The sequence below is a fragment of the Micromesistius poutassou genome (genome assembly GCF_964030765.1).
Source record: "Micromesistius poutassou genome assembly, chromosome: 18".
In the NCBI taxonomy this organism is placed as follows: domain Eukaryota; kingdom Metazoa; phylum Chordata; class Actinopteri; order Gadiformes; family Gadidae; genus Micromesistius; species Micromesistius poutassou.
The window spans coordinates 3,600,318-3,628,217 of NC_140288.1; the positions used below are offsets into that span (position 1 = coordinate 3,600,318).

The 27,900-nt window shown below is 48.0% G+C and overlaps 1 protein-coding gene across 1 annotated transcript in view; it reads left to right on the forward strand.

Moving 5' to 3' along the window:
- arhgap24 (Rho GTPase activating protein 24) overlaps positions 1 to 27,900 on the forward strand; it is a 51,345-nt gene extending 23,445 nt beyond the window's left edge. Inside the window, exons 4-10 of the mRNA XM_084482720.1 lie at positions 13,643 to 13,765; positions 16,630 to 16,837; positions 19,211 to 19,343; positions 20,105 to 20,178; positions 20,269 to 20,390; positions 20,957 to 22,367; positions 25,134 to 27,900. Of these exons, the coding sequence (XP_084338846.1) occupies positions 13,643 to 13,765; positions 16,630 to 16,837; positions 19,211 to 19,343; positions 20,105 to 20,178; positions 20,269 to 20,390; positions 20,957 to 22,367; positions 25,134 to 25,425 (2,363 nt within the window). The 3' untranslated portion in view covers positions 25,426 to 27,900. The remainder of the gene's footprint in view (positions 1 to 13,642; positions 13,766 to 16,629; positions 16,838 to 19,210; positions 19,344 to 20,104; positions 20,179 to 20,268; positions 20,391 to 20,956; positions 22,368 to 25,133) is intronic.

Here is a 27,900-nt window from a genome sequence, read left to right on the forward strand (position 1 = left end):
TTTGTAGTGCATGCCTCCGGGGAATAGAGTATCACACAGATATGCCCACACACACACACGTACGCACACACGCACACACACACTTACACACACGCACGCACGCACACACACTGACCCACACACACACACTGACACACACACACACACACACACATGTGTGCAATAAAACCAGACATATCCAGCAGCAGCAGCGGCAGCAGCAGCAGCAGCCACACACACATCAAACATGCCCCCACAGGCTGTCGGAATGCAGGAATGTGCAAGTGGCCGTATCACAGAGCCACTGTTAACGGTGCAACAAGAGGTTGTTAACGTGCCCTACCACCTGAGCCCCTCATCAGCCCCGGCACCGGGTGACACGGTGTCATACCTTAGCTGTAGGTCAGGGACAGACCCCAGCATCGGCTGGATCCACTGTCGAGAGTCACAGGAACCCAAGAGTACAAGAGCCATCCGACATCAGCCGTCCTGTTTAATGTCAATGGAAAACCGTTTTTTATGAGACACGAGAGACAAGAGAACGATGGCTTTGCTGTGTTTTTGTCTTTTTTCTTTATGTTCTTTCATCTTTCTTTCTATGCTGTTTCGTTTGAACGGACCGCGTAGTGCTAGGTAGTCTTATTCATACCTCAAGAGTTATTCCTCGAGAACACAGGTTTTAATAAGAGCCCGTTTCTCTCTCCACACCCGGTGTCTTTAAAGTTCAAGCAGCCCTTTCTTCCCCGGGCCCGGTTGACTCCTTCCCTACCTATCAATTTCGTCTGAGCGAAGTGCAGGTGTGTGCGTCCTCCCCGGGGTCCTCATCTGTGCTGAAAGATAGCATTAGCGAGTAGTAGTTAGCGGTTCAAAACAGAGAAACAGGTGCTTTCTCAAGTCCACTGCGAGCCTTTGTGTCCTTCTTTAAACCACGGGTCAAAGTTGAGTTTCCTTTTTCGGCAGGAGGGGGGAGGGGGGGGGGGGGGGGGTTGGTGGCCAATCTAGAGCTTTAATACCTTCCAATTCCTGAAAGGTTTCTTTAGATAAAGAAACGGCGTGTTGAGGTCCAAAGACTGATCTGTAGATGTGTGTTGAGACTTTTCCAACTTGGGATGCTTAGGTCTGCTAAATGGAGTGTTAGAACGTACATGGAGCAGCCCATTTTATTACTGTTACTCACCGTCTTCAAAGGGACTCGCCTTGAATTTGTCCACTCGTCATTCTGAGGCCAGACTCAGGCCTCGGCCCCCGCACTTTCTCAGGAATACAAACTTTACAAGCTCCCATTAATCTGTTTGGTATTCTGGCAGACGTTCCCCTGATGATGACCTTTATGCACTCTCACGCACTTAAAACGCATTTAAAAGTGGATACACTGCATTTTATGTGTGTGTGTGTGTACGTGTGTTTGTGAGTGAGAGATAGAAGACATTTTTCCCAAAGCTAAGAGGATTAGATAGTAAATAATTAGCTGTTGATGTTGACTGTTTTCATCAACCTAAAAGCGTTGAGCCGCCCCGCGTAGAGACGCAGAGCTCCCGTGGCCCCCAGCCATCGCTTCAATCACAGTATAAAGGCTGTAACTTTAATTACATTTGATTCAAGGTTTTTAAACAGTGGCTTCAAGATAAAGGCTGCATTCTTGTGTGTGTGTGTGTGTGTGTGTGTGTGTGTGTGTGTGTGTGTGTGTGTGTGTGTGTGTGTGTGTGTGTGTGTGTGTGTGAGGGGGAGTGTAGAGAGGGAGGGTCATTATTCACAGAATAAAAACCCAAATGCACAGATGCTGATGTTGCGGTTAATCATGTGTTGAAGTAGTTTACATTGTACATATTCCTTGTTCAGTTCAACAGTTTATGTGTTCTTGTATTCAACCTCCACAAGCCGTTTATTTTCCGTGAAATGAAGAGCTGTCTGGTGCGTTGAACCCTTAAAGTTCTGCTTTCATTCCAGTGAGATTACCCGTCGTGTCAAATGGTGACGTGAAGCGGTATAACAGGATTTATCTGCCGTTTTCCTAGATGGATATGCTCGTTGAACTACAGAATCAAAAGAGGAATCATTCCTCCTCTCTAACTCACCTTACAGAGGCCTATTGTCTCTCTCTCTCTCTCTCTCTCTCTCTCTCTCTCTGTCTCTGTGTCTCTCTCTCTCTCTCTCTCTCTGTCTGTGTCTGTCTGTCTCAGTTATTTCTCTCTATCTCTCTGTCTGTCTCTCTGTCTGTGTCTGTCTATGTCTCTGTTTTTTTTCTCTCTCTCTCTCTCTCTCTCTGTCTGTGTCTGTGTCTGTCTCAGTTTTTTCTCTCTATCTCTCTGTCTGTCTGTGTCTGTGTCTGTCTATGTCTGTTTTTTTTTTCTCTCTCTCTCTCTCTCTCTCTGTCTGTGTCTGTGTCTGTCTCAGTTTTTTCTCTCTCTCTCTCTCTCTCTCTCTGTCTGTGTCTGTGTCTCTCAGTTTTTTCTCTCTATCTCTCTCTGTCTGTCTGTGTCTGTGTCTGTCTATGTCTGTTTTTTTTTTCTCTCTCTCTCTCTCTCTCTCTGTCTGTCTGTCTGTCTCTCTCTGTCCTATGTTTCTCTCTCTCTCTCTCTCTGTCTTTATTTCTGTCGCTGACCCTCTCTGTCTCTGTCTTTATTTCTCTCTCTCTCTCTCTCTGTCTGTCTTTATTTCTCTCTCTCTCTCTCTCTCTCTCTCTCTCCCTCTCTCTCTGGAGGTTTATTTAGTGCCGTGCCTTAGCAGGAGTTTCTCATGATACCTAAGAAGCTAGTTAGCATTCCTGCTTCACATTTGAAACCCACCTCCACCACCTCCTGTTGCAGTAAAAGGGGCAGAACTGAGGACTTCAAGTGAAAACAGCTGCCACTCTTTAGCTTTAACAAGCCTCTAATCCTCCTTCAGAAGCCAATGAAGCCGTAGCTGGACTTAATGGCCGCTCTTCATAGTGCGCTCCCTTTGGGAATCGCTTTGCACTCCATGAACTAACCCCGAAAGGACAAACCCCGAAAGGACCAACCGCAAAAGGACCTCGAAAAACCTTGTTCATTTTGAACAATGTATTCCATACGAAAACATTGACGTTAAAATATAGGCCTATATATAAATAAATCGAATATATTAATGAGTTAACAATGGTATAATATATTAGATATATTAATATTCAATGACGTCCACTCTTGATCTCCGCGCCTCAGTGGGGAATGAAGGAAAACGGTGTGCACCAAGACCTGTTTTAAGTTCCCAGTTTGACCTGTCTCCCGTTCCGACGTACAGCCGTCGCATCGGGGGGAAACTCTGCGTGAACCCAGTGGGCGCCTCCTGGTTTCCGTCCTCAAAGCAGGGATGGATTCCCCCCCTTGCATAATGCCGTGTATTTACAGCCTCCTTGGCAGCCCGGGCTGGGGCAGATGGCGGCAGGCAGCTCTTTATTTAGTTGCTGTGTAATCAGGGCTGTTGGCCACTTGACAGAACGGCGACACTGACCAAAGACACAACAGGCCGTGGGCCGCTCTGGAAGACACGGCGAAAGGCTTTGCCGTGGGTTTCGTCCACCACATGTTAGAGCGGACGACGTCCTGCTTAAAGGACGCTCCTTTGAGGGGTGTGACGTCACCAGATGTCTGTTGCATCGGCGTCGTCGTTAATTGTTGTTAGCGGTAATTCAGTCGTTTGCAGTTGGATGGTCTGCATTCAGAACACAATGTTCATGACTTCTCTGCACTGGGATCCGTTGCTATGAAATATGCTAGGTGATTATGTTCCAGTCAACCAATGTACCTCTTACACACACACACGCACACACACACAAATGCAGACATTTACACACACACACACACACGCGCGCGCACACATGTCACAGACTCACACACACACACACACACACACACACACACAGACATATGACCGTGATAGATGTGCACTGTGTGTCAGCTTGCTGTGTGTTAACTTTAGAGTGACCGGAAGGTTTGTGTGGAGGAGTGTATAGGTTCACGTCGGGGTCGGGTACGGTTCAAGATAAAGACCACATGCGTTGACTATTATTATTATTTTTGTACCCCCTCACCCCCCCCTGTGGTCCCTGTGAGGACGTGTGGATGGATGCTGCTGGCCAGGGGAATCTTCCCGAGGTTTATGAGGAGAGGAAATACGAGGAGACATACGCCTGTGTGAAACCGTACGAAGAAAAGCATTGCAGAGCAAACACCTCCTTTTACAAATTACGTTAAATCAATATGTGAGTGAGGGTGAATTATTGCGTGTGTCGTGTGTGTGTGTGTGTGTGTGTGTGTGTGTGTGTGTGTGTGTGGGCCTCCCATCTCTTGATCGCCCATGTGTCTCAGCCTCGGCGCCTTACAATAACACACACTGTATGTGTGAGCCCAGGTCTCTGTTGTCTTTTAGGGTTCTCGTGTGGGGTGACAGAGAGGGTGGGTGGGGGGGAGGGGAGGTGAGGGGGTGGGGGGGGGGGTGGAATGCCTTTAATGGGGAGGAATGGTGTCATGTTTGCCTTTGTCATGAGTGTGGCTCCCCAGCGGCCGGCCGGGAGGGACAGTAGAGTCCGACCAAAGCGAAGCCCCTTTGACCCGACCTCTTGCTATTTGCTTTGTCGCTCAATCAACATCCGAGGGTAATGGATAGCGGTGGAAGAGACCTATGGAGCTCTCTCTCTCTCGCTCGGTCTACTTTCTCTCCCCGAGACACAATGGAGCCCAGCCACGACTCCAGATAGAGGCTAATGTTTAGCCGTCTCCATACTGATCACCCCCGCTGATAAGCCCTGACCACCGGGAACTGTAGCCGCAGAAAGAGAAAAAAAGAAACTGTGAGCAATTTGGCGACCTGAATACCTTTTTTGACTGAGGGGAGGTAAATGAAACGAGACACCGATTGTAGATACATGGAAGAGATGGCCCTGGAGATACAGAAGGCTGGTGAAGCACCTGGAAACCAGTGATACATGGCTCCGTTGCGCGCGCCTCGGAGTCCCCCCTACCCCCCCGGGGGTGGTCTGGGAAACCCTTACACATGCATCAGGGTGCGCCTGTGGTCTGTGGTCGGCACACCAAATAAATCCGTTGATGTTAGACTGTGGTTAGAATGGCATTTGAAACTTCATCCATGTCAGCTTGTTTTGTAAATGGCCTTTTGGATTCTCCCCGTCGTTGTCGTGACTGTACACACGCGTACACACGCGATCGAGCACGTAGGACAGTCTATCCCTCCCTGGCGCTTTCTGTCCTTGTTTTTGCTTGAATATAAACTTTACCATACACTCTCTGGATTAATGTAATTAAACAAATGGCAAAGAAATACAGAAAAAAAAAAAGTATATATACTAGTAGTAGAAATACTTTTCTGCTCTTAATTTGTTCGTGGGCCTTATGGCAAACCTACTAAAGACCAGTTACAGAACGCGTGTGTAAAACGCCTCATTCTACTGGCGTGGCTCCTTTTTTCTATCACGAGTCGACCTGTGAATGGTTTTCGAAAACAATGCATGGATGGGAGGGAGCGGCGCTGAGGGGATCCCGTGTTTGCTCACAGGGTCATGTCCTGGTGTCAGACCAACAGGCTCTCTGAAGACAGAGCGGCCCCTCCTATTGTTGCTCCCACTGACACGAAGAGGAGTCGTGCGTGTGCGTGTGTGTGTGTGTGTGTGTGTGTGTGTGTGTGTGTGTGTGTGTGTGTGTGTGTGTGTGTGTGTGTGTGTGTGTGTGTGTTCTCTTTAGTGTGTGTGCGCGTGTCCATGTGCGACTATGGATGCCTGTGTGTGTGTGTGTGTGTGTGTGTGCGTGTGGCTTCTTTCTCTTGTTTCTCTCCTATTCCCCCCCCCCCACCTTTCCTCCAATCCTCAGGTCCTCCCTTCTCCTCTCCCACAAACGCTCAGCTGTACACACTCACTCGCACACACACACACACACACACACACACTCGCTCGCTCTCTCTCACACAGTCGCTCTCACACACTCACTCACTCACTCACGCTGAGCTGAGCTGGGGCCAAAAGAACTATCCGGGAGAGTTACACATTCTAGCAGTCCTCCACTCCCCTCAGCCAGCCGGCCAGCCAGCCAGCCAGCCAGCCAGCCAGCCACCCGGGTCTAGTGGTGTGTGTCCCATTCAGATCCCCCCTGGGCTGGCCACGTGAGGAGTGTGACGGGGAGAGCAAATGGAAGTGGTTCACCAGCCACTGCATCGGTTACAACAGTATCATGGATTAGCTGATTTACCCGCTTCACACCCAGGTAACAAACGACGAACTAGCACGATACGCACTCTCCAATGGAGCCTGTGGCTGGCTCAGCATATACAGGCAAATTAGCACTTTGAAAATGGCTGAGGTCTCCGGCTTGCTTGTCTAGACTACTAGTGTACGCTTCACCGGAATGGAATGGACTTTTTGCAGTAGAAGAATCAGGTTTGTGGTTCTAATTCAATGTGTTTAAAACTAGTTTGAAGCGAACCACAACGGATCAAACGCGATAGGGGACATTTTAAACATCACCTTTGGTTTTTAACTAGTTAACAAGTTAGCACGAATAACCGAGCACTTGACTTTGTAGTGGTATCCGCACGCGTGTGTACTCCTGTGTGTGTGTGTGTGTCCTGCGATATTTTCCACACAACCTGCTCCAATGTGAATCTGATACACTGACTTCCTCTGCAGTCCTCTGCAGTTCAAAGTATTTATGACACGCAGCCTACTGAGAAGTTTCCAGACTATCATTAGGCACAATATTGAATCTCAACTTGCCCATGCTTGCACACAAACAAACGGTGTGTTCTTGCGCCACCAGAAAGAGGAGCGATCACTTGACAGAACAGTTGACACACTTTCGTGCCGTTGGTAGGCTGCACACATCCAACAACACCACTGCTGACTAGGAAGGAAGCCAGCATGCATACAAAAAACAACCGAAAGACCGGCACAATCATTCATTGAAACATACACACACACACACACGCACACGCACGCACGCACGCACGCACGCACGGGCACGCACACACCTGGAAAGGAACTTGACATATGGTTTAGTCATTCAAAGCCAAACAATGCTGAGCCAGTATTTTGATTCATGTGTTTTCCGGAACAGTGCAGCGACTGTACAGCGACTTCCTCTGTTCTTGGCAAGAAGCACAGGAACTGCGGTAGTAAATGCACATACTTGTATATGTTGATTTGACACTGTGTAAACCGTTGGGTCTTTATTTGCTAATAATAAGGACAATCTCCATCGTTGGAGGCCAAGTACAGGGTGTGTATACGAGTGTATAATGTATAAGGAGCCTCTAGCATTGCAGGGTAATTACAGCATAGGGGCTGCCTTTGTTGTCTCCACCTGTTCACAACCATTAGTTAGGGTTACACTCACTGCACACCGCGGCCAAGTCTGAAGACTGCCGGTCACAGTCTGAAATACAAGCATACTGCTGCTGGCGATATTCTTGTAATCGCACCCAAAACTGGCTTGCTGAATTACAGGCTATACTATGTAGGCATCTTACTCAGCTTTTATTATTTTTTCCTATTTCTATATTTGACTTCCTATGGGGGTTGTTTTTTTTTTGTTTTTTTTCTCACTGCCAGAAATAACCCGAACTCGGTGACACTTTTAACGTCAGTTCACCGGACGTGAGCAGCAGCAGGAAACGGCCGAGCGTTGTAGTGGGACATAAGTGCATCCCCTTGTTTCAACTTCCCCCGGTGTCGTGTTGGTTTTAAAACCGAGGGGAGGTGGCGGCGGCAGCTGTCGTGTCCGTCTCACGTCGGTCTTTACTGCCGCCGCGTCACGGCGGGACCTCCGCGGCTGGTCGAGGTCTCGTCTCGCTCGGACTCTAGAAGTGTACGTGGTCTCCATGGAGACGACGCTCGCCGGCGGAGCGTCCGATTGATAAGACGCGCGCTTGATGGGGACAATGTGGGTGTGTTAAAAGCCACCTCAAACCAACCACAGCTTAGCAATTAATGATAAATGAAAACGTTATCATTAATGATAAATGAAAACGTTATCAGTTATCAGTCTTTTAGTCTTTTATTAGTGTTATGAACGTAACCATGCCCAAACTATTTTGTAAAACGTTTGTGTGTTGTTAGAAGTTGCGGTGAAGGTTATGTCTACTGATTACAATTGAAAGGGTCAATGTGTGTGTGCTCGGAAGGGTGAGTTTGACTTCGGTTTCAGACTTGACGTCTTTTTGCTGTGGGCCGGTTGGGTTGGGTCGTTCACTGATATCGACTACGTGGGAGCGGTTAGGAGACACAATCCTGCCATATCTTTTTTTACGATGTAAGGGTTGGATACTGCAAGGTAGACAAAACCAGCCTTGATTAAATTAGCCGCTCTTTAAACAATAAGGGAGACTGGGGTCCGATAGTGGTTACAAGTTAACTCTTGCCATCCTTACTTCTCCACGATATCAAATGGAATAATATCTCACTACTCCAATTTCATTCTGCTTATGTCATTCACACTGGGGCTCCTTGCATGAAAGTAGGTCACACCTGGATCAAACCAATAGTCGTATCCACGGAAAGAAAAAAAGAACACGACTGTGCCTTGTGGACGTCAGGAGCCTCCAGTATAAACTCAATAAATCAAGTACATAACTGCGGAAAAAAAAAACGACAACAGGAAATGGCAGGAGGACAGCAGCACGGTGCTCTCACACATGTGGTATGCGGTATAATAAGCCCTGCTGCACAATATGTATCATGGTGGTGTCCCAGTGGCCGCGTCGGGACGGGAGGAGATCGAGGCGGCCAGACGCAGCAGCAGTAGGCCTGCGCTTGACAAGGCTTCTTGGATTAATAACACGCAGTGTGCCCCCCACCCCCGGGGGAATTCACAACACGTCCACGTGATTATATGGGCTTTCGCTCGCACAGGAACACAGCGCTTTGAAATGAGAATGAGTCGAGCCTCTGGTTTTAAATACTCCCACCGTTCAGATACTTTCGGGGGTAATAAACAACGCACGCGCGCGTGTGTGTGTGTCTGCGTGCGTGTGCATGTGCGCGCGCGTGCGTGCGTCTGTATATGCACGGATTTCGCTGTCGGCTCCTTCGTGACTTGTTTCTGCCGTACTTGAGTCTATGAAGTGGTTGTGAGCGTAATTGTTTAGTATCTCATTCACCCGGGTAGGGTAGAAGAAGGCAGCTTGTGGCGACTCTCTCTCTCTCTCGCTCGCTCTCTGCCTCTCTATCTCACTCTCTCTCTCTCTATTTCGCTCGCTGTAGTCCACCGAGGGTGAGTTTTAGTGCCGTTGTTTGGTCGTACATCAGCTGGCGGGGGGACACGAGCCACATCCGCTTTAATAGCCGTCGTTCACGAGCCGAGCGTGACGTGTTACCCGGGAGGTTCATCGACCTTTTTGTCATTTTCATACCGTAAGGCAAACTTCTTCTTTCACTGACATGTGTGTGACACCATTAGATCTGCGTGTTAACCGCTTGTTCGCTGATGGTTTCTGATGTCACTCCCGGGGCTGGTGGGGGTCTGCTGTGATGTTTTAACGGGATTGTACAGTGAGGATTTATGACGGAAATGCCGCATTCAACAGGGCGAACCGAAATGTGCTGTTTTAACCAGCCCGCTGTAGCGGTGTTGTGGATGAGACGGGGGATCACGTCATGCGATCATGTTCATTGAGAGCCCCAGAGAAGTGTGCGATGCCTCTACCACTTGTTTGTTTTATAAATGTTAACGCATTTGCATTCAAGTCCAATCGTTGTATCGCAGCAGAGGGGCACTTGTTACATCGGCGGTGCCCAGGGAAACGGCATAGTCGATGTGTGTAGTGGATTTACTAATCATGTTTGGAGTTGAAGTCAATGTGGCTCATGTGTTATCAATTTATCAAGCAATCTTTCTTTTTTTGTTCGTCTGAAGGCAATGGATATTGCATTTATGTTTATTTGTATATTGTTTACATTCTCAATAGAGAAACTAAGAGAGAGAGACTTCTCAATAGATTCGCTGGAGCATATGTAGAGCACTGGTTTGCAGTCGTTCTGTACAAAAGCGTATTCCTTCTAGGACATTTTAGGCTACTAGATGTCTTACAAAGTTATTACCTAACATGACGTCATTATTGAAGCGCGTGGATTGGCGTAAGACCAACTGACTCAATTAAGGATGATTATATAGTTAAGTTAATTAGATCAAATAACTTAATAGGGTGGTTATGAAAGTTATGTATGGAAATATTTCTACATTCATTGCTCAATTTATTTATGTTTTTTTCTCGATTTTCTTGACTTATAAATAGATGCAAAAAATGGCAAAAGATTGGTGCAGTGATTGCACAAGAACCAACGATAGGGACACCTCCATTCTGCAGTTGGTTCTCCTGATCGCGCGCAGTAAGATCGAAGGAGATTTACATTAGCAATCCTTGATCAACTACAGACTTAAACCACATGCTGTAGTGGACGTTTAATAAATGTATCATCAATAATCAATCCTCACATTTATAAGCACACTGACCTGATGATACATTGCAAAGCTCTTCCAAACCTCACATTTTTACCACTCACTTTTAGTCAGTTGAAGACTGTGGCTCCAAGGTGCACAACGGCTTGTGGATAAGCCAGAGCTGAGCTGTGCCTCCCACACCTTCTCTAGTCAATGATTAACGATGGGTTTTAAATCGGAGAAAGAGTAAGGCATTCAAGCTCTCAAACTTAGGGGGTGGTTGGTGTGGCCCACACACATACTCAACGTTAAAGCAGTCAGCCGTTGGCGAACCCTCAGTGTGTTTGGGAGAGATGCAACCAGAGCATGTGTGTAGGCTGGTCACGTCATCATTCAGTCTGTTATCACTTGATGGAGTTCCACCCGGCCCGGCCCAGAGCAGGGACTTGCCACAGCTGGGAACTTGCCTGCTTGATTATGTACATCACACCTGCTCCTGAGGCCCTGGGGGAGTGAGTCCGGCAGTCATTTAAAACCCAGACCACATAATCAGAGTACAAGATCTCGTGATGTGCCGTTCGTGCAGTGCCACGGATGTGAAGTCTGCACTTCAAAATGTCAGAGGTGTGTGACTAATCACTTATAAACCACACGGTGGTGAGGGCTGCGATTACGTCACTATCGGCTCATGCCAGCTTGTTTTTTGTTGCATACGATGGGCACTTTTGTGTGTTCATGGGACCGGATAGTAAGGAGAGACTGTGAGACATGAAAGCAGGTTGGAGAAGAGGGACGGATTGACATGTAGCATAGGACCACAGGTGGGAATCAAACCGGGGTCGCTACAAGGAGAGCTGTCTACGTGGTGAGCACATTAGCTGGTTGACCCCAGGAGCCGCCCTGCTCGGTGCTTTCTGAGGAGATGGGTTCTGGAGGTCGCCGGGGCCTGTAGCTGCCATAGTGACAGAGTGATCACACATGGGAGTGTCCAGAATCCAGACGGATGATGGATCGATCCCCCCCCCGGTCGGGACAGTCCACCGGATCGCCTTGTAGCTCGAGCTACCCATCTATCATACATCTGGGTGGACGGTTCCACGTGTGATTTCACTAAAGGGGACATTAGTACGGCTTGTAACGGCTCATCAACATCACAGCTGGCGGTAAAATAGGGGCTTCTTTAAGTACAGTGGTAGAGGGGTCCACACGGCAGAAGGCATCCAAACAATGAGGAGCACAACGGGGGGGGGACTCTTGAAGACAGACAAGACAGACTGACTGACAGGAGGGGGGACTGGCAGGCCTTCTCGACCCCTGGTGTTGTAAAGGCTGACCCCTGACAGAGGAACTCCGACAAACAGCTGGGCTCTGGTTTCACGAGGAGGCATCGGAGGATGGGTCCTCTGCAATGCCAGCAGGAGACAATAAAGGGATCAGGAAGGAGAAAGTAGACGAAGAACATGAAGATGCCAGGGCTTAAGGATGCTTGAACTCTGTTTTGTGTGTAAAGAAGTTGCCGGTAGCAACTGATTAATCGGCTGATGCTCTCTCTTGGTATTTCTTTGTTTGTTGACTCATTTAGAACTAATTAGAACCAATATAGCAGGATAAAAGTGTGTCTAATGTGAGACAGCCACTCAGCCGTTGAATCAGCATTAATATAGCTTTAAAAACTAAACAGAAACCCAGAGATTCGTTGAGTTGTCCAACCAAAACAGTTCACACACAGGGGTCAGACAGTTGTTCACTGGGTCTTCTTTGGGGTGGAATCTAATTGAGCGGTCAGCATTTCAAACATGCAGCATATACTCATCGGGTAAACAGTGACATCTGCTGCCCGTTAACGAGATCTCATCAATCAGACAATGGCCATCAATCTCTTGTCAGGGTTTCACATCGACTGTAAAATGCTGACCTGGTTTCCCATGCTGGGTTTAACAACTGGACCCCCTTCAAATACAACCACGCTGTGTGTTGCTTGGTTGTCTGTTCCTAGGCTGTGTGTGTGTGTGTGTGTGTGTGTGTGTGTGTGTGTGTGTGTGTGTGTGTGTGTGTGTGTGTGTGTGTGTGTGTGTGGTGGATCAGTAGACAAACATCTGGCATTTGGCTTCTAAATTGACCACAGCAGTAGCATTGCTTGTCTCCCATTTGTTTCATATTAGTTTTTCACCTATAATGTAACAGAACAACCCTAAACTACTTGAATTTATAATTTGCATCCACTTTATAATGTTCAGATATGGAGTTGATTGCAATATAAACCAACTAAGTGCTAACAAAATACATCTGTCAACTTGTGCTGAGGTCTATAAATAAAGCTTTTAAACCAGCAAATTGATCTCATCTTGAGTTGCAATCAATAAATGAAGCCAGAGGAAAGACCCCTGGGGAGTGTGTGATTGTAGGCAGCCGAGAACGCCATGCATAATTTATCCCCCTTGAAACATTTTGTACTCAAACTAAACATTGGGTTTCTTTGGAACCAAAGCTTTCATATTGAAAGTAATGTAATGCAGACTCTTTTTTTTTTTTTTTTTTTTTTTACATATCGAATCCTGCTCCCAAATGAGGTCATAAATTATTACAGGAAATAAAAACGTGCTGGCGCCATGGATGGCAATTGGGCTTGGACTAGGATCATGAGCCAAAAAGGATATTGCTAATAATGGGAGAATAAAAAACATGAAAGTCATGACTCTGGCAACCGGGGGGCTCGGCCAGTGTCCAGATCAATAATATATGATCGGGGGGGGGGGGGGGGGCCACCCTACCTAGTACTCCGGTGTTATGCTGAAGTCTTACACAGACTCAATACCAGTAGCATCCTGAGCTGGCCACTTGTTGGTGTAAGGGAGTGGGTAAAAGATCGTGTCACTTTTACTAAATTGAAACTGCCGTTTTTCTTGTGCCAGTTTCCGCCGGCCAGTTTGTGAACGTTCTCTGTACTCAAGTTGTGGTTTTTTTGGGGACGTCAAAGTGACTTTTTTCAGACGGTGGTGTTGAGGAGTGTGCGGATGTGTTGTGCCCTGTCTGGGCAGGAGTTTTAGTGACAATTGCTAGTGACATATATATTTTCATTCCAGGGACTTTCCCCCCAAAATGTTGCCATTGAGGCTTTCAGGAGTCTCAAGTGTCAATCAAGGAGTCCCGGACCCACCCAGAGTCCCCCTGTGTTTCGCCCCCCTGGGCCCAGCCCAGTAGAGCCATGCATGGAGACCTCGAGACTCTAACTTCTGCCTGCTTTTGTGCTTGTGTTTGACCAGGAGGAGACAGGGAGCGAATGACCGCTAACCATGAGACCTACCTACTCATGGCCAACACCCAGAATGACATGGAGGATTGGGTGAAGACCATACGCAGGGTCATCTGGGCACCCTTCGGTGGAGGTCAGTATGTCTCACCTGTGTTCTCAATGTACTGTATGTCCACGTCACATAACACTCATTGTGTTGGTGGTTTGCTAACACTTTACATGGTGGGCATCCGTGGCCTACTGGTTAAAGAGTTGGACCGGTAACCGTAGTTAATGTAGTTAATGCATCACTATATAGCATTAGCATAGGGGTTAGGGTAAGTGGGGTATAGTTAACCCTCACCCTACTGACGCTCACCCTCTTAAATTATGTATAAATGAATACCTAAGTTAACATGAACACCATTCACTTTGTTCACTTAAGTAAGTTTGTAAACATGAACATCATCATCAATATCACGATAACTAGAAACTTTTACTAGTTATCTTTACATTTACATTTAGTTCATGCTTATTTCTGCATATATAAGTATCACATTTTACACTGAATACTATTATATTATTATTTGTACGGTGTATTGCATATGTGTTTGAGAGAGACACATCTCCACACACACACACCAATGTCTACTGTAGTAGTAGCAGTAGTACTGTGCAAATAAATAATATATCGAGACATTAGCATCAATTAGCTGTTCCTGCTGGGCTCCCCTGGCACCATATTGACTGGCAGAGGTGTGTGTGTGTGCGTGCGTGTGTGTGTGTGTGTGTGCGTGCGTGCGTGCGTGCGTGCGTGCGTGCGTGCGTGCGTGCGTGCGCGGTGCATAGATGAAGATGAGTTAGCCCCTGTGTTTTCAGTGCCGGGAGTTTGAGTTGTATCTCAGTTGACTGCTCTTCAAAAGGACGAGCCATTTGTCAAAGTTGGGAGCGGGGGCTCCATGTTGGAGTAGGGGGTGGGTGCTCTTTGTCACCCGATCAGGACACACACACACACACACACACACACACACACACACACACACACACACACACACTCGCGCACGGACACAATGATGCGTACGCACACACTCTCTCTAACTCTCAGTCCCAATTCCCCATACATAGTCCACACTCAGTCACTGCTGCGCGCGCACACTCAAACAGGAAAACCCTAATTTGCCTCTTCAAACACCCACACACATTCACATCGATGTCACTTGTACCGTCTCAAACAGACACACAGTTATACACACACATATACAGAGTTATATACACACACACACACACACACACACACACACACACAGTTATACACAAACATATACAGGGTTATATGCACACACACACACAGATACACAGTTATACACACACACACAGACAAACACACACACACACACACACACAGTTATACACACATGAACACACAGAGTTATGGACCCACACACAAAGCTCCATATTTCAGCCCACTCCGGGAGCAGCCTATTGGCTGACATAATCCCCCTGGGCCTTGTCTCCTCCTGCTGGAGACAGACAGACGGGGGGGACAGACAGACAGGGAGACAGACAGAGAAAGAGGGCACTCCCCATAGATCACTGAGTTTGACACAGAGGCAGCCGTCAGGGGGTCCCTTCTTGCCGTCAAAGTCGTCGTGTCCCGCTCCGGCGATGAGAGAAAACCTCCATTGTCATTCATGGGAGTATAAGACGGGGGCGTAGCGTTCACAGGGAGCCTGTGACATGTGCAGCTGTGGCCTCTCGGTGTGGATCTTCAGAGACGCTATGGATGGTAATGTGATGTTCCACAAACGTCCTGGAGGGACGCCCTTTTGTACGGTGTCGTTAAGAGGCCTGCTCTGAGGTAGTAACGTTACATAATTTGTGTCATAAATGCAAGTGCACGCACCCGATCTAAAATACGGTGCATAAACTGGCGCAAGCAAAATTGACATAGTCTTTATATATACCAATAAAGTTCATGGAGGGGGATAAAAAATAAGTTGTGGATTGTTGGATCGCTTCCAGATTCAGGGAAAAGATAGATTGAATGTGTGTTTAGCCTGATATATATCTGCTGATTATAATGGTCACACTGTGTGCATTAGAGCTTGACAATCTACAATGTGTGCTTTGCAAAAATTTGGCTTCGCACCAAAGTTGATCATAGCCTGGTAAGTGTGTGTTTTACGATACATAATTACATTTAGTATTTTAGTAAAAACCAACAAAATACCTCTTATTAAATACTACGGCAAGGAAGGTGTGTGTGTGTGTGTGTGTGTGTGTGTGTGTGTGTGTGTGTGTGTGTGTGTGTGTGTGTGTGTGTGTGTGTGTGTGTGTGTGTGTGTGTGTGTGTGTGTGTGTGTGTGTGTGTGTGTGTGATCAGGAGGACCGGGGTTCCAGTGTGTGGGCGTGTATTGGCCCAGGAAAGAGGTGTTAATCCCAGTTTGTATGAGAGACCTGTGCTGATAACCAGGCAGTTTCACACACACACACACACACACACACACACACACACACACACACACACACACACACACACACACACACACACACACACACACACACACACACACAAAGAGCAGGAGAAGGGCAGCAGGATGTGGAGGGATTGAGTTCCCCTCTGTCCAGACCAAGGCTTTTGCTAGTCTGCATATTCAGTTCATGCTCTCCTCCATACACAACTCTGTACCACAAGCCATGCATGGGAGCCGACCGAGGGGTTTGTCACCAACCAAGTTGATCAACTCGCCCTTAAATATGTCACTGCCAGGGGTATACTGTACACACTGATGGGACAATTACTGTGTGTGCGTGCGTGCGTGTATGCGTGCATATGTTTGTGCCTGAACGTGGGTACGTGTGTAAGAACAACATCCATTCAAATGTTATCCGGTCATTCAAACCCATGTATTCAATCATGTGAGTGTAACTGTCGCCTTTCAATAAAGCCACAGTTTCCATCCAGCACTGAAGCGCTCACTGTGATAACATCGGCACGGGGGGGCTGTGCGTTCCCAGGCATCTTCGGCCAGAAGCTGGAGGAGACGGTGCGTTACGAACGGCGCTATGGCAACAAGCTGGCCCCCATGCTGGTGGAGCAGTGCGTGGACTTCATCCGGCAGCAGGGCCTGCAGGAGGAGGGCCTGTTCAGGCTGCCGGGCCAGGCCAACCTGGTGAAGGAGCTCCAGGACGCCTTCGACTGCGGGGAGAAGCCCTCCTTCGACTGGTAAGGTGGAAGCACGCCGCCGCCGCCTCACACACACGCACGGGGATGAGAGGGCTGGAGCAACACACAATCACACACAGCTGGAAAATGTTTTATAGCTTAAAAAATGGTTGGAGAGTCGTTTGTTAACATCTGCGCCATCATAACGTCTCATCTTTTTTTTTTTTGTGTGTGTGTTTCATCATTTTGATGAATAAATACAAATTTGATTTTTACATGATCCTAATGCTTTTATTAAAGTTTTGACTGAGCTGTTTGCTTTTGAAATGTACAGTTGTATTTATTTCGACCTGGGTGCACACACAATAATTGACCCAGTAATGGTGTCATATCATTCACACCAACATGACTTCAGATCAATGACCTTATGTCATAGGTATCTAACTCCAATCTGGCCAAGCTTGCACCGCCCGAGGTGACTTTACTGTCTAATTTCACGCTCCACTGGACCTTTTTGGGTGCAACACATTCTTTTTTTATAGAGTAGCATGTCGGGTCATTGAGATTCCTGGATTTACCAAGAAGCATTTCACTGGACTGTAGTCGTCTCTGGTAGAGTGGAAAATGTGCCTTCGCACTCAGTGTACTAGAGAGGTGGAAGTCCTACCAGAAGCACTAGAGGGCCTACAAGAAGCACTAGAGGGCCTTCCAGAAGCACTAGAGGGCCTTCCAGAAGCACTAGAGGGCCTACAAGAAGCACTAGAAGGCCTACAAGAAGCACTAGAGGGCCTACAAGAAGCACTAGAGGGCCTACAAGAAGCTAAGAGCAGCAAGCAGCAAATAGTGAATCGGAGCCTCTGCAGGATGATGTGCAGCACTTACCAGTTGACATGAAGCTCAAAGAAAAAAACGTATCTCCCATGCCAAGAAAGATCTTAGGGACCATGTGAAAATCTGTTGTTACAACCTGGAATACCGACCTGTGAGAGAGGAGAGATGCAGTGAGTGAGTTAATAGGCGCCGGTCCAAGCATTGGAACCTGTTTATACTAAGCGGTGCGCGGTCAACACCATACATCATCGTGACAGCCTCATGACTTATGGAATGGCCCTGCATATGCATGGCAGATATACTATGTGGAGGTCGGGCGGGCGCAGATGGAATAAGTTCAAGTAAAGTTTCAGGCCGTCGACAGCTCCCGTTTGGATTGCATCTCCTCTTTTGGATTTGTTAAGTGCGTACTTTCTTCTTTTTTTTTTCTCCAAAAGTGCCGGAGATAGATCAGTTGCTTTATGTTTTAAGACCAGTCTACTAATTGCTGGAATGTGGTTATAGAAGTTACATACCAGTGGAGTAGCGAGCCCTTAAAGTAATTATATTGTCTTAAATACAACACGATGACAAAATTAACACACAACTACAACACTACAACATTTGAGCATGGTAGCAAGATGTACTGTCATTTTCTGTGGAAGAAATGACATCTCTTGTATCTAACAGTCTCTGCTATTGTATGAACTGTGGTGGATGCCTGGGTGGTCATGGGGCGATGGAACTATTTTCCATAGCAGCGTCTGTAGCATAGCTGCTGTGGTGATGTATTAGCATTATCTATAACTCAGCATGACACACACACACATGCACACGCACACACAGTAATGGAATCCTCCTCTTCCTATCTGCACACCACATCCTCTGCTGAACTCATCTGCCCCCGCCAAGTGTATCAATGGAGGGTGATAAATAAGAGCTGCAATGGAATACTTCAAGGAACTTCTGCCAGTACATCACCTGGCTGTCCTTCGTAGGACAGTGGTACATTCACAGATGTATCCACCCTGGAAGAACGGAAATACTCCTCCTCCTTCCTCTTCCTCCTCCTTTTGTGCTCAACTCAAGTTAACTTATTTTCTCCATGTTACGGAGGTAGGACCAATCAGGACGTCATACACATATTCGATGTTGTTCATGTTTGATCGGATAGCTCTCTGTAGACGTATGCACGTCACAACAGGAGAGCGAGACAAAATTAAGGGCACTTTGCATTTTGCGACACACAAGAGCATGTCCAGCTTTTTTCCCTGTCACTGTACAATCTCTCGCCCACACCTGCTCATGAATGTCTCTGGGGGAGGAAATATTTCTATATAACGTTTTCAAAACTAACTTGGCCCTCTCCCTCCCTCCCTCCCTCCCTCCCTCCCCCCCTCTCTCTCTCCCTCCCTCTCTCTCTCCCTCCCCCCCTCCCTCTCCCTCTCTCCCCCCTCACTCTCTCTTTCCCTCCCCTTTTCTCTTTCACTTTCTCCCTCTCCTTCCCTCTCTCTTTCCTTCTCTCTCTCTCCCTCCCGCTCTCCCTCCCTCCCCCCTCTCTCTCTCCCCCCCTCCCTCCCCCTCCCCCCTCTCCCTCCCCCCTCCCTCCCTCCCCCTGTACAGCAACACAGACGTCCATACGGTGGCGTCTCTGTTGAAGCTGTACCTCAGAGAGCTTCCAGAGCCCGTGGTTCCCTTCTCCCAGTACGACTGCTTCCTGGCCTGCACCAAGCTGCTCAGCAAGGACGACGCCACGGTGAGTACCAGGATCATTCCTGGGGGGGGCGGGGGGGGTGAGAGGGCCGGGGCTACCGTGGTTCTCTTCCCAGTGTTAAGCTATGTTTTGTTGAACCTGTCTTTTCCGTGCTCTGTTTTTGTGTTTCGTCATATTTTTGTGTAATGTCTACGTGATCAGTTTCTATGCCTCATCGTGTTTTTTTGGTGCAATGTCTTGTCTTGTCTGTCTGTATGTCAGGGCTCCCTTGAAAAAGAGGCTGAAGGTCTCAATGGGACTCACCTGGATAAATAAAGGTTAAATAAATCAAATAAAAATCCCCAGGGACCACTTTGACCTAACCTGTCGGCGTCCTAGAGCAAGACGCCCTCCGCCGGCTCGTTGACAACGCGTATCTGAATGAGCGGTCGCTCTGTATAACAGGGGTGCTTAATAAGTAAATAGTGTCAACGGCTAATGGAACAAACTACAAGTTGGTCCATTGTGTGAGGCTGTACCTCCACTGACCCCATTCTGTCAGCTGCTTCACTGATCCATTAGTTCTACTGGAAGGGATTGAGTTCAAATGATAGTTTGGGATCACATTACCCATTAATAATCTTTTTTTGGGTCGCTTCTATGAGTCAGAATATGTTTTGATATGGCTCTTGTGTATGGCTGTGTTTTATTGTTCTAGTCCCTATGAATACACGGCATGATCGTGTCTATAGGTAGTACATGGGTAGTATGGCTGTGATGAGGATGTACAGCGGATTAAGCTATGTGTTTGTGTTTGCCTGCAGGGGATTGCGGAATTGAGGAAACTTGTGAAAGGTCTACCTCAAGTCAACTACAATCTCCTCACATACATTTGCAGGTTTGTACAATGAAACATCTATAATAATAATACGAGAGATTGTCGTTTCATTGTATAACTTGTGTTCTCTGTTGTTTCTCTGTCCTGCAGATTCCTAGATGAAGTCCAATCCTACTCAGGAGTGAATAAAATGAGTGTCCAGAATCTAGGCACCGTCTTTGGTCCGAATATCTTACGACCGAAGATTGAAGATCCTGTAGCAATCATGGAAGGTGAGGGCACACATTTAGGTTCTTGCCAAAGTTACACACCACACCACCCTCGTCTATGATCAACTTTTAAAAGTAATTTACTTAAAGGTCCCATGACATGCCACCAGGTGTGAGTGTGATTAGCCGTTACAAGCCGTTTTGGAAATCTGCCCCTTATGACATCACAGGTGGGTATGTCCACCTAGATGTGCGCTGGATAGATTTGTCTACCAGCCTACCCCAGTGGGACTGTAGCAAACGTTGCTCATCTATCCATCACACATCTAGGTGGACACGCCCACCTGTGATGTCATAAGGGGCAGATTTCCAAAACGGCTTGTAACGGCTAATCACACTCACACCTGGTGGCATGTCATGGGACCTTTAAGTAAATTATTTTTTAAAAGTTGATAGATAGACATAGACGTACAATCATAGAAGAACATCTACATCAAAGACGAGGGGGGTGGTGTGGTGTGTAACTTTGGCACCTTTTAAATACTTTAAATAAATACAAATATAGTTAGAAAAGTATTTGTAGATATCATTTAGATATAATTTCCAATCGTGTGTCTTCGTGCTGTCAGGCACAGTCCTGGTGCAGCAGCTCATGGCGGTCCTGATCGGCCGCCACGACGCCCTGTTCCCCGACACGGAGGACGTCTCCACGGCGATCGAGCGCGCCAACAACAACAACAACGAGCTCCCGCCGCACCGGCCGCTCGCCGTCTCCTCGGGCTCCTCGGGCCAGAGCCAGAACACGGCCAACAACAACGCCACCACCGCCGCAGCCGCCGCCGCCGCCATGGCGCGGCAGTGCGTCTGGGAGGCCCCCGACTCCCCCCCGGCCCTGCAGCAGACGCACCCCCACCACCCCCACCCCCACCCCCACCACCACCACCCCATGCACGTCGACAACGGCTCCCCGCCGCCGCACTCGCACTCGCTCAGCCCGCGCAGCAGCCTGGCGGGCCGCTTCGACCTGACCCGCAGCCCGCCGCTCACGCTCAAGAAGAACCCGGCCTTCAGCAAGGGCAGCGGCATCGTCACCAACGGCTCCTTCAGCTCCACCTCGCCGGGGGCCGACCCGGGGGCGGAGAAGAGCCCCACCCTCCTGGCCGGAGGAGGAGGAGGAGGAGGAGGAGTGACAGGAGGAGGCAGTCTACCGGGGAGACGCAGCGGGACCCACAAGGGCTCGGGAACCAAGATGGGCACCAGCGGGGTGACCAACGGCGTCTGCGGCGGCGGGGGGGGGAACGGCTGCGGCGCGGCGCGGCTGGGCGTGTCCAGCACGGACGTGGTCAACGGCAGCCTGAACGGGCGCAACGGGCTCTGGGTGCCCAACGGCCACGCCGTGACGCTGCGGGACAACAGCAAGCAACAGCGGGACGGCGAGCGGGACGGACACGCGTCCAGCCAGAACCGGCTGTCGACGTACGACAACGTCCAGCTGAACCACCTGAACCTGCAGCAGCACCACCAGCAGCACCAGCAGCAGCAGCACCACCACCACCCACCGCAGCACCACCAGCAGCAGCAGACGCACGGGGGCGACGGCGGCTGCAGCGAGGACAAGCAGAGCGTGGACAGCGCCACCTGGTCCACGTCGTCCTGCGAGATCTCCCTGCCCGACAACTCCACGTCCTGCCGCTCCTCCACCACCACCTGCCCCGAGCAGGACTTCTACGCCGGCCACTACGACGAGTCGGACGGGCCCGGGGCGGCGGCGGCGGCGACGGGGGCGGGGGCGGCGGCGGGGGCGATGCTGCTACGCGAGGGCGAGGGGGCGCCCCCCGGTGGCGGGGGAGGGGAGGCGGCGGACGGGAGGACGGGAGGCGCCAACGGGCGGGGCCGCAGGGGGACCAGCAGCAGCGACACCAGCGACGGCTACCCGGTCAGCAACGGGACCAGCAGCCACAGCGCGCTGCACAGCCTGGTGGCCGGCCTGAAGCAGGAGATGAACAAGCAGAAGAGCGAGTACGAGGCGCGCATCAAGAGGTAGGGGGGGGGGGGGATACAGGGGAGCCGGAACAAGCCACTGGTCACCTCATGCATCGTCTCGTCTTAAACCTGATGGATCTGGGCTTAGAGGCCGGTCCCACCACATCTTAGGTGTATTTATTTAACTGTAATACTGTTAGTCTTTAATTAGCCTGGCTATTGCCAGGCTAATTAAAGACAGTAACAGTATTACAGTTAACGTTGGTCTGGGGGAGGCTGCTGTCATTTTCTTCAGCACAAGAGGCGTGCTTAACGGGCGGGAGTTAAATTGACTCTGTACGCAATTGGCTGCTTGCCGTCGCGTCCCTGTCGTCCATTGTGTTAAACCAGCCAATAGCGCGCCAGGGGGAAAAGCCAGCTTGGTGATTGGCTCCCGCAAAAACGTATGGAAACTAGAAAGAAGTATTGTATTGCTCTTCTCCAGACCCTTCTGCGGGGCGAACTCAAACCGCCGGCAGAATGGGCGGGGCGACCCAGTCTGGTCTTTAATAGGAAGAGTGTGCCTTCTTAAAGTGGTAAAGTCCCCTCTCTTGTAGAGGGCTTAAGGCGCTATGAGGGCACACATACGAAGCACCTGTCAGGAGGAGAACAAACGCAGTCCTTGTGCATCCATGTGCATGAATGCCACGTTGTTTTAGCTCTGGCAGAAAATATGACTCTGAGGTCAAAGGTTATCATAACTATTTTTTCCCCCGATGTCCTAATATATGAGTACATTCCAAAAGATATTACAGGAATAATCCCAGAGCTGATTAAAAAATGTCAAAGCTGTCCGGGGAGAGTGATGTGAAAAAATGTTCTTATTTTAATTAGGGGTGTGAACGGTTACAAAAAATTGTAAACGGTTACACGACCCCTTTTTTTTCGTGTACACGGTTAACCGTTTTTATTTTTTTTATTTTTTTTAAGTGGGCCGCAGTCGCGCTATTGAGAATGAGGAGTCACGTGATTTTTGGGAAGGGGAGGGGAGGGGTTTGAGCCCGTCCGCCATGATGGCATCCACGGCTATCGGTTGCCAGGGGCAACGTTGTCAGAGCGGCATAGAGACATGAGGAAATACGCAACAGAGACGCAGGAGACATTACGAGATAGAAATAAATGGAGAAGAATAAGGCGAAGGAAAAGGGTCCTAGTGAAAATGCAGAGAACACAAGAAGACATTAGAAACCATTATAGTCAATGTAGGCTATTCCACTGGATACGGCAGCGGCACGGAACCAAACCGGCACTACTTTGTTTTAAGTTGCCGGTTCGCAGCCGTGTCTCACAACACTTGCACAGCCATTCAGTTTATGATCTTTATTCATTAATTGCGCCGCGGCCGAACTGACGCGGATATTCTCTGATATGATGTAAGCATAAGCACCGCGGAGACCACTGCCGTCAAAAGACGCTGATCCATCTTCACTGTTGACGCGAGTCGCTCTAGTTCTTCCTCCACGGCCCTGCAGCGGGACATTAGAGGACAAGATTGTCCGTGTGTGGTGTTCCGTCTTGTGTTCGAATCTCATGTATTTGTATTTACGATCGGAGAGCAAGAAATGGACTGAGATTCTCTTTATGTGTGTGGTGTACATCCGACTCAAAAATCACATAAGATTAAAAAATCTTGTAGTGTGGGACAACTGCGTTGTCCATTTAGGGAACCTGACAAACTGTAACCCACATTGAAGCAGTTTTTAACGCAGCAGTTATTTCCAGGCATTGTTAAAACAGTACAGAATTTCAACAACCTCCTCTGCTAGCAGCTACCGTGTCAACAATAACGCAAAGCTCAGCTGCACTCGGAGGGGCGTACCTTCCAACATGGGGGAAAGGGGGGGGGGGGAGTGAAACTTACGTGTTACATGACGTAATGCACGGTGGTCAGTTACCCAACATTTATCACGTGCATTTCTTAGCGCATTAACGTTGTCAAAGTGGAACATTTGTAGCTTTATTAATCTCTAAATAAATAGTACATGTTAATTTTGATTGAAGATTTTGATTTTTTTTTTTTTTTTTTCGGTTTTCGTTTACTGATTTTTCCTAAACGGTTATGATTTACTAACCGGTTACACGTGTACACGTGTACCCGTTCACACCCCTAATTTTAATGATACGCCCGGTGTAATAGCACCAGACCTCCTGGGTGGGCAGTCTAACTTCCCAGGAGGCCACGTTACCGTAGCTACCGTAGCATTCTATGAGACCTTTACATTTTACATCAGGGAATTTAGGAGAAGCTTTTATCCAAAGCGACTTACTAAGAAGTTCATTTGTCCGAAGAAAAAGAGAAACAACAATACATCGCTGTCGGTAGTGTAAGGATGAAAGAAATGTAATGTCCACAGCACTGCTTAAGCTTCCATATTTAATTTGATTAAAAAAAATCACAGCAACGTTTCGACCCTATTGGGTCTTCTTCAGGCCAAAAGAAGACCTGAAAAAGACCCAATAGGGTCGAAACGTTGCTGTGAATTCTTGACATGTGCTGCGGACATTACATTTCTTTCACTCTATACCACTTTATTTGTCCTGCACCTGGCCAGAAGGTGGGATGTGCACACAGCTACTTTTTTGGTGCAGTAAGGATGCTCATAGAACCAAGATTCAAGTACTAACAATTGCTAGGTTAACCCATTCCCCGTATACAACAAAGACAGCTAAGATAAGACGCTACACACCAACTACTAACTAACTACTAGAGACGAATCCACAGCCTTGCTAACCTCCCACCCACCCCTCCCCCCCCCCCCCCTCTCAACCAATCCGCCCACACAGCCTGGAGCAGCGCAACCTGGAGCTGGAGACGGACATGGCCGGCCTGAACGAGGAGCTGGACCAGGAGCGGAAGAAGTACACCATGGTGGAGATCAAGCTGCGCAACGCCGAGCGCGCCAAGGAGGACGCCGAGCGCCGCAACCACATGCTGCAGAAGGAGATGGAGCAGTTCTTCACCACCTTCGGGGACCTGACGGCGGGCCCCGGGGCCACGGCCGCCTCCGCCGCCGCCGCCGCCGCTACGGAGCCGCCGCGGCGGCCGGACCGCGGCAACAGCATCTGGATCCAATGAAGGAACCGAGAGGAAGGGGAAGCGAAAGGGAGGATGTTGACGCCGAAAACAGGAAGTGCCTCTTTTGCCCGGTGACGTGAAAAACAAAGAGGATATCCTGTGGTGGAATATTGTTGTTGTTGTTGATGTTGTTGATGTTGTTGTTGTTGTTGTTGTTATTATTGTTGGGGTGTGAATGTTGTGGAGAGGAGGAGGTCATTTTTATTTGACTTCCGGGGGGGGCCTACTTGGACGTTTTGTTGGGGGGGGGGGGAACCGTGAACGAAGTAGGCGGTTTGGTGGAGGGTGGGGAAAGTGCAAGACCGTGTTGAAATGTATACCTGTGGAAGATGGTGACAAGCTTGATCATATCAGTCTCTACCAATCGTTTTTTTTTAAATCGTTTTAAGTTTAAACCGGTGGACTTCCGCTTGAGTTCCCTTCTGGATCAGCTAGAAGGGAACTACAAAGTACAAAACATAAGAACTACAAACCTTTTGATTCAAAAAGGTTCAACTAAACTTGCTTAATAACTCCCATGATCATGTAAAAATGTATTGTTCGATGTTCTGAGTCATTGGCATTGGTGTGTATATGACAGCATACACAACTGAATAAACGTGACGGCATAATATACAGTATGTAAAGACAAAGTAAAGTACTATTTTAATGTTTTATCGTATATTTAAGCAGAACTGTGTCAATGTAGGGTATTTAGATCATTATTTTCCTCTCTCAAGGCTTGCCTTGCACTTAAATGTTTGTTAACATTTTGAGATTGTGGTACTGGACTATAATGTTTGTGCGTCGCTTCTGAATGGATAAATATACTGTATATATACTGTAGCTTCATGCTTGTGCGCTATTGCTCTCCCCATGACCAAAAAGATTAAGTCTGTACTGTAAATATTTTATAGATAATTGTTGACACTACTTTCTAGTCTGCACTGTGGCTTTATGCGTGTTGTTACAAAAAGAAATAGCATGGATTACAAAATCAATAACGTTTTGTAGCTTAATTGTAGCTAAATTCCCAAAGACTCCCAAAATTGGGTCAATGAGATGAGATCCCCTTTTAAGTTATTGAATATTTGTCATCGATCTGAAACTGTTTTCTAGTAATGTTGCTTTATTGTAAAACATTATGCGTTCTCCCTGTACAGAGCAATGTCGTTTTTTTTTTGCTGTTCATTCTGTGAATGCTCTTAGAAGTACAGTTTTTTGCAAGAGCGATATGCTGTGTGTGTATTTAGGAAAAACACTCAAGTGTGTGTGTGTGTGTGTGTGTGTGTGTGTGTGTGTGTGTGTGTGTGTGTGTGTGTGTGTGTGTGTGTGTGTGTGTGTGTGTGTGTGTGTGTGTGTGTGTGTGTTAATGATATCCCAGGTGGTTGCTGTTCTGGGCTAGCGGCTTAAGGCTGGTTTATATTTGCATTGAATACCCGCTGGAGTTACGTGGTGGGTCCCCTCTACATCACCTTCATGGAACACCAAACGCTTCTGTGCACCTTACCAAAGTTGAAGCTATCTCTTACAGTTCATTTCTGCTCTAAGTGAAAAAAAAAGAAGCATGGAGAGCAGATTAGAGAGAAACGAACCACACATCTTTTTCATATTATAGTGATCACAATATGTCGGATGAATTTCATGCAGAGAAAATCAATGAGCGGTCTGTTTTGCACAGAATCGCCGATGCCGAACCATAAATAAACCCGTTTGACCCAGAAGTAGAGTTGAGCCTTCAGAAAGAGACCCTGTGTTGGTGCTGTCCTCACATAGCACAGATGCACGAGGTTGTCCTTCTATCTTTACTGTGAACAAAAGGGCGAATTTCAATAAGTGTGCCAGAAAACGGAGGGAGGAATTGAAAGGATCTAGGTGAAGGTGGAGTTTTTTGTTGAGAAATTGTTTAAAAAATAAAATACACCCATGAGTTAGAGGTTTTTTTTCGGGCACAGCATTATATAACGTCTATTTGATTATCATGTCGCTTTAAAACAGTGTCTACAGATGTTTAAGTTTGGAGATGGGAATGGACAGTTAAATGTACAGTTAGACAAACATGGCATACACCATTACCAACGCACACGGTCACAGATACAAAACACAAGTCCATGCATGCACACACACACCAATGGAGACCTGACTCTTGAGACCCACTCTGTCACGTGGAGACCACCAGACCCATCACTCTCAGCCTTCTCTCGCCACTGTTGCATGATGGGACGTCTGGAATGTGCAGACCATTTTAAAAATCTGTCAATCAAAAGTGCCTGAACTTAACGAAGGCCAGAAGGAGAGTCTGGGATTCTCGTCGCGATGCCCTCTAGCAGGCTTTAGACTGGCGGTACATCAACATTGTGTGTGTGTTTGTGTGCGTGTGTGAACCCACTCACAATAGGGCAGATAGGATAATAAATAGATAAGCGAGGAGAGGAAAAAACGGGAGTTTGGGGGCAATGGAAAATGTTCCTGGCATGAATACTTGACACACAACAA